The sequence below is a fragment of the Centropristis striata genome, chromosome 21 (assembly GCF_030273125.1).
Source record: "Centropristis striata isolate RG_2023a ecotype Rhode Island chromosome 21, C.striata_1.0, whole genome shotgun sequence".
Classification (NCBI taxonomy): Eukaryota; Metazoa; Chordata; class Actinopteri; order Perciformes; family Serranidae; genus Centropristis; species Centropristis striata.
In genome coordinates, this window is record NC_081537.1 from 1,371,133 (window position 1) to 1,378,419 (window position 7,287).

At 35.9% G+C, this 7,287-nt stretch overlaps 1 protein-coding gene across 1 annotated transcript; it reads left to right on the forward strand.

Moving 5' to 3' along the window:
- Window positions 1–2,800: 2,800 nt before the first annotated feature.
- On the forward strand, window positions 2,801–7,049 carry LOC131960100 (bone morphogenetic protein 2-B-like). The gene is made up of 5 exons (XM_059325329.1): window positions 2,801–3,101; window positions 3,625–3,764; window positions 3,991–4,107; window positions 4,906–5,089; window positions 6,631–7,049. Exons 1-5 carry the CDS (start codon window positions 2,801–2,803, stop codon window positions 7,038–7,040), a joined length of 1,152 nt encoding a protein of 383 aa, XP_059181312.1. The 3' UTR covers window positions 7,041–7,049.
- Window positions 7,050–7,287: the final 238 nt, after the last annotated feature.

The following is a 7,287-nucleotide window of genomic DNA, read 5'->3' on the forward strand; positions in this document are numbered from 1 at the left end:
TTATTTAAGCAGGTAAAACGTCTCGTTGAGATTAAAAATCTCTTTTTCAACAGAGACCTGGACAAGAAAACAGCAGCATAAAAAGAGACAAATTGCAACATTTAAACACAGTGAACATAAACAATTAAATACAATTAAATACAAATATATACATCATCACAACACCAGTGAAAGAGCCTCAGCAGAGACTGCTGAGCAAGGACCAAGGGAATTATTTATTTTTATGTTTTGTTTTTTTGAAAAGTACATTACTCCACTGTAAAACACTCTGTAATGTGTATTTAATGTAATATATATACAAGCATCACTGTAATTTTTTCATTTATCTTTTGTAAAAATAATTTTTCTCACTGTTAAATGTACTAAACACCATATCTTTTTTTATCGTTTTTACCATAAAAACTACATTTGTTTTTATTTTTTACAGTGTACCATTAATGAAAGTTAACTTTCATAGAATTTTTTTAAATTTTCAGCATATGTGCCCCAATAATAATGAAAAAAAATATGAAATTTACATATCAATGTGTTGCTCATGAGTTGCCTTAAAAGGTGAAAAATAATAATTGTTAATAATTATTTTCTACATAAAAACAGTCTGATGTCATGGCTGTCAATATTTTTTATTGAAAAAAATATTCAGGTTTTATTACTTTTTTTTCTCTTGAAATGAGGCCTAATTCTTTATATTTGACTAAAATTGACCAATACGAACGAAAAAAACATGAAAATTATCTATCATTCTTTTGCTCTTGAGTTGCCTTAAAAGGTGAAAAAATTGTTAATTTTTCTCTACATGTCCTAAAAACAGTCTGATGTCATGGCTCTGGTTCTTTTTTTATTTTTGCTGACATCTAAAAATGAACAGTTTTCAGAACATAATTTTCACTAAAAGTTGACATAACTGACTCTGTTCATTCCCATCAAGAAATTATTATTATTATTATTATTATTATTATTAATAATAATAATAATAATAACTATAACTATTGAAAAAAATATTCAGGTTTATTACTTTTTTTTCTCTTGAAATGAGGCCTAATTTTGTATATTATATATATTGTATATATTGTAAAATTGACCAATAATAATGAAAAAAAAAATATGAAAATGATATGTCATTTTTTTTGCTCATGATTTGCCTTAAAAGGTGAAAATAAATGGTAATAATTATTTCCTACATGTCCTAAAACCAGTCTGATGTCCTGAGGTCTTTCTGACCCTGATTTGGACTTTAAAGGGTTAAAATCATCACCAGCCCAAATACACAAAATAATCCCAGATAATAAGTTTTTTCTCTGGACAACAAAGAATAAATGTTTGCAGTAAAATGACATTGTGAGCTGAACTGGGAGCTGAACTGGGAACCAGAGCCCCCAGTGATGATCTGCTGCTGGTTTCATGCTGTTGACAGAGTTTATGGCTGTAAATCTATCTGCAGCTTATCTCTCAGCTAAAAGGACAATTCACTAAACATGAGTAATGGGCCCTAAATGAGGGCCCTAAATGAGGGGATCAGCATCATGGAGCTGATTAACAACACAACACTGCTATTGATCTGCTATTGATCTGCTATTGATCAGCCTGATCACCTTGGGAACTTGATCCCTTTTGTTGGAGCTGATTGATTGAGATGATCCGGATTCAGGAGGAATAAACATGTTTTATATCAAATATAAACATGTTTTATAAAATATAAACAACATGTGGAGCTGAACTCTGAGTCACTGTCCACACAGGAGGAGGGGGGGGGGGGGGGGGGACACGACCCGCGTGGTCCAGTGTTTAGTGGGAGCGTGAATGTGAATGTGCGCATTAACAAGCTGCTTTAGAAAACGCGCTTCATTTGCGTCAGAGGTGCTGCGGTCCGTTTGCTCTCTGCGACTGACTGCTGCTGATAACAGAAGCTGCAGCTTCAGCAGGAAACTTGATTCGGTCGGACAGATAATTGGCTCGATTATAAAACAACTGTAAGGCTGCAGAGCGACAACAAGAAACAGGAAAAATGGTTTATTTTTAATATTATTTAGGCTTATTTATCACTTTGCTTATTTAATTTATATAATATAGCCTATTGCATATAATTTATTTTAATTAAAAATTTTTTTTTTTATTAAATATATATTTTTTTATAAAAAATATTATATATATAATATATTCTAATTTTTATATATATATTTTATATAATATATTTGAATTAAAAAATATATATTTTTATTAAAATATATTATATAAATATATATATATAATATATTTGAATTAATATATATATTTTATTTTTCATGTATAATATATTTTAATAAAAACTATTTTTATTAAAATATATAAATATAAAAAATATATTTTAATTTAAAAAAATATTTAAAAAAATAAATTTATGTATATTTTAATACTATCATTTTTCAAACATTTACATCATTGCCAAATACCGCTATATTTTTATTTATTTAATACATTAACTTAATAATATTTACCCAGGCAATAATCCATCTGTATCCTGTGTGTTTGGGTTCATTTGAGCTGTAGATTCTTTATCAGAAGGATTAATCACGTCGATCCAAACGGCCTCTGACCTGCTGTAACCTGGAAACATGCTAATGAAGTTGAATCTGTGTTTTATTTATTTATTTATTATCTTTATGGCGGACTCTCGGCTCATTTTCACCTTTCCTTTGTGTCGATGTTCCCCCATCATCAATCATCAGCTGTTAGCTGAACAGGGGCAGCCCCCATCAAAGGCAGCAGGTCCCCTTATCTCCAACAGTCCCTCACCTGCTCACTCAGTCCGCTCCCACTAGATATGGCACCAGGAGCTCCGCGCCTCGCGCTGCTCCTCCTCGTCCAGCTGCGCTGCGCCTCCCTGCTGCTCCTCCCGCTGCACGGAGCGCCAGCAGCGCGGCGGGACGGGCAGGAGGCGAGCAGCAAGCTGGACGCGCTGCTCCACCTGAAGGATTTACCTCGAGGTCCCGCTGTGGCTCCGCACAAGAAGGCGCCTCAGTTCATGTTGGATCTGTTTAACGCAGTGACGCTGTCCAGCGGCTCCCCGAGGAGCCAGAAGGAGATCCTGGAGGGAAACATTGTCCGCAGTTTCGAGGATAAAGGTGAGTAAAACACACGAACAATCGTTGTCTTGTGAGAATATAATTTGGCAAAATAACAATGAAGAAATGTTGGAGATTTCACTGCGTAATTGTTATCCAAACGCGCATTTACGCAGGATTACGCGCAGCCAGTGTCCCCGTTGATCAGCTCAGATTAAATACTTTGCTAAAACATTTATTTTAACCCTCCACTTTATATGTATCTAATATTTTCCAGCTTGCAGGTTGTTATATGGTGCGTAAAAGCACGTTTGGACACAAATTACGCACCATATAACAACCTGAAAGCTGCAAAATATTAGATACATATAAAGTGGAGGGTTAAAATAAATGTTTGATAAAGAAATGTACCAGATATTTTCCAGCTTGCAGGTTGTTATATGGTGCGTAATTTGTATCCAAACGTGCATTTACGCACCAGTTTCCCTGTTAAACAGCCCAATAAAAATAAAAACTTGCGTGTCTTTATCAAAGATTACTTTCACGTTTCATTAAAGGTGTGTTTTATTTTTTCCACCAGCAGGTCATGATGGAGAGAGATTTCACTTCTTCAACCTGTCGTCCTTCGGCAGAGAGGAGAGGATGATCAAAGCAGAGTTCCGCTGGTTCAGAAAAAAACAGAAGTTTTACCTCGGAAAGTCATTCGGACCCCATTTTTATAAGGTAAAGAGGCTTTTTCTGTCTGTGACATTTAATCAGGTCTCATGTATAGATGTATAGATAGATAGATTATATTTATTTTATTTTGGTGAGGAAGTTATCGTTTCGTCATATCTGCAGACATTGAGTCATTTAGTTTTGTGAGTTTAGATGATAAAATGTTCTTCTATGGACAGATTTCAGTGAAGTAACCGGTGTGTGTGTGTGTGTGTGTGTGTGTGTGTGTCAGGTGGACCTGTATGAGGTTCTGGACAGCAGAGTGAAGCCTTGGAGAGGAAACCTGGTCACGTCCAGACTGGTTCCTCTCTACACGCAGGGCTGGGAGGTCTTCAACCTCACCCAGATGGTAAAACCCTCTTTATTCTTTCATTTGTTCTATTTTTATAATGCATTTATTTGGTATACTGCAAAAAGGTGTGTCTAAAAAACAGATAAAAACACTAAATCAGATAATTTACCTTGACAAGATTTATTAAATTAAGATTATTAAATCTAGAAATAAGCATGTTGAACACTTAAAATAATAAATTAACTCTTAAAACTAGATAAATGAAAGCTCCCAGCAGTGATGAACTGATTATTTGGTTCTTACCAAGATTTAAAAAAAAACTTTTTGCGTCTTTTTTTGGTGTTTTTTTGTTTTTTCGTGTCTTTTTTTGGGGGTGTTTTTTGTGTGTGTGTTTTTATGTCTTTTTCGTGATTTTATGTCTTTTGTTACTTTTTTGGTAATTTAAAATCTTTTTGTGTCTTTTTTTTGTTTTGTTTTTTGTGTCTTTTTTGTTTTTTTTGTCTTTTTTTGTCTTTTTGTGTATTTTTTGTGTCTTTTTGTGTCTTTTTTTGTCTTTTCTTGTGTATTTTTTGGTCATTTTGTGGCTTTTTACATCTTCTTTTGGTCACAAAATGACCAAAAAAAAGACAAAAAATGTACAAAAGAGATAAATGAAAGCTGCCAGCAGTGATGAACTGGCCCGAGCAGAGTGACCTGATGATTATTTGGTTCTTACCCTTAAAAAAAAAACTTTAGATTTGTAGAAGTGTAAGTTTATCTGGTTTTCAGACTAAACACCTTTAATTGCAGTAAACACTTATTATAAGTCTGTGTAGTATTTTGCTGTGTTTAACCTGTGAATTGTTGTGCTGTCAGGTGTCTAAGTGGATCCGTAACAGTCAGGAGAACAACGGGATCCTGGTGGTGACCACGTTTCCTTCCGGCAGCTGGATGGAGTCGGTGGTGGCGAAGCGTCACGGCGAGCTGCCGGACACTAACGCTTACCTGGTGATCTTCTCAGACGACGGCAGGACGGGAGCCTCCAACCAGTCCTTCCTCGGTACGTTTCATATTCACTAGATCTGTCCAGTACACTGTAAAAAATAATCTGCTTCATTTACGGTCAAATGTTCCCAGAACTTCACTGTAAAAACACAGTGAGTGGGTTTTCTGCTGTAAATATAAATATAAATATCAGCAAAAAACTGAAAAGTCCCTATAATTTTAGGGTGATTGTGTCCTTGTGACAAACTGTGCTTTCAAAAGTTTTGTACTCTACCGTGTTCTACGGTAATTTAAAGTGTCTATTATGGTGATATGCAATTTTTAATTTTACGCCCAATTTCTGATGCAGTTTGACAGTTTATACTGTCATTTAAAACATCTTTTACAGTGTACAGTAGCATCGTCATAATGTTTAAAACCCCAAAACTACCAATATTCAATTATAATGTAAGAAGTCATTATGAAATAAACATTAATTTGAATTAATTTTATAATGAACCAACAGTTCCCAGAATAACTTGATAAAACTAATTATTACAAACTGATGAATTAATATTTCATGATAATAAGTGAATAAACTAAACCAGTTCATGAACAGTGTTATGGTGTGTCCATAATAAAACCAAAGATTTCAAACAAAGTTAATGAAAAGACACAAACAGACGAAGGATTCACATGATTGATCCAGACTCCATTCAGAAAACAAGCGTTTTAAAAGTTATTTTCTTGTCGTCTTGCAGACAGAAAAAGCATCAATTCAGACTTCTTACACATCATTATGGATATAATTCAGAACCATTTTGATCCCTTAATCGCAATTAAATCACATTAAAATCTGTTTATTTTGGGTTCATGGCGCTGTAGATCCGAGAGAAGAACTGTGTTCCTCTGGATGATGTGAACAACACACACAACGTTTGAGTTTCCAACAAATCTGAAACTAAAACAAGCAGCAGTTGGATATTTGACCAAGGAGGATGATGGTGGTTTTATTAGTTGTAGTTGTTTTGTAATGGGGTATTTGTTGGGTCCAGATTCAATAAGGTCACAATAAAAGTTTCCTTTATTTCCTTTGTCTGATCCATCTCAGCCCCAATAAGTTTATTAAGTCATAAAACCAGATAGATGAAATAGATTTCATATCAACCAAAAAGGTTTACGGAGGAAAAAAGTTGACAAAACAAAGGACATTTTCACTATAATTTTAGTTAGTTTTGGAACCACAAAATACAGTTTCAGTTAGTTATCAATTTTTTTAAAACTCTTGTTTTTATTTTTGAAAATGTTTTTTCAATCCTAGTTTTGGTTATTTCGTTAGTTTTGGTTACTATAATAACCCTAGTTCTAACTCAATGTGATTGGTTATTTGGTTAGTTTTGGTTACTATAATAACCCTGGTTCTAACCTAATGTGATTGGTTATTTCGTTAGTTTTGGTTACTGTAATAACCCTGGTTCTAACCTAATGTGATTGGTTATTTGGTTAGTTTTGGTTACTATAATAACCCTGGTTCTAACCTGATGTGATTGGTTATTTGGTTAGTTTTGGTTACTATAATAACCCTGGTTCTAACCTGATGTGATCCTCCTCCACCAGGACAACCCCGCCCAGCAGCAGCAGCTCCTGAGCTCCATCGCAGCCGGAGACGGCGAGCGTCTCCAGGCGTGGCGGCCCAGGGACGCCCCCAGTCCTGCCAGCGAGTTCCTCTCTTCGTGGACTTTGAGGAGATCGGCTGGTCCGGATGGATCATCTCCCCCCGAGGATACAACGCCTACCACTGCCGAGGCTCCTGCCCGTTCCCTCTGGGGGGGAACCTGAAGGCCACCAACCACGCCACGGTGCGCTCCATCATGCACGCCCTGAAGCTGTCCAGCGAGGAGGTGGGGGCGCCCTGCTGCGTCCCCGACAGACTCCAGTCCATCAGCCTGTTATACTTCGACGACGAGGAGAACGTGGTGCTGAAGCAGTATGACGACATGGTGGCGTTAAGCTGCGGCTGCCACTGACTTCCTGTTCATCTCCGTCACTCTTCAACACTGAGACAATGAGGGAGGGGGGTGATGGGGGTCGCTTCACTTGGTTAAAAACTCTGTATTTAAGTGCATATGTTTAAATATTGTATTATTTTGAGAAATAAAACAACTATTCCTCAGCTACTAATCAGTTATCCTTTGTTTAGTTTAAACCAGAACAACACTCAGTGGAGTTATTTCTGCAGTAATCAATCATCCATCCATCCATCCATCCATCCAT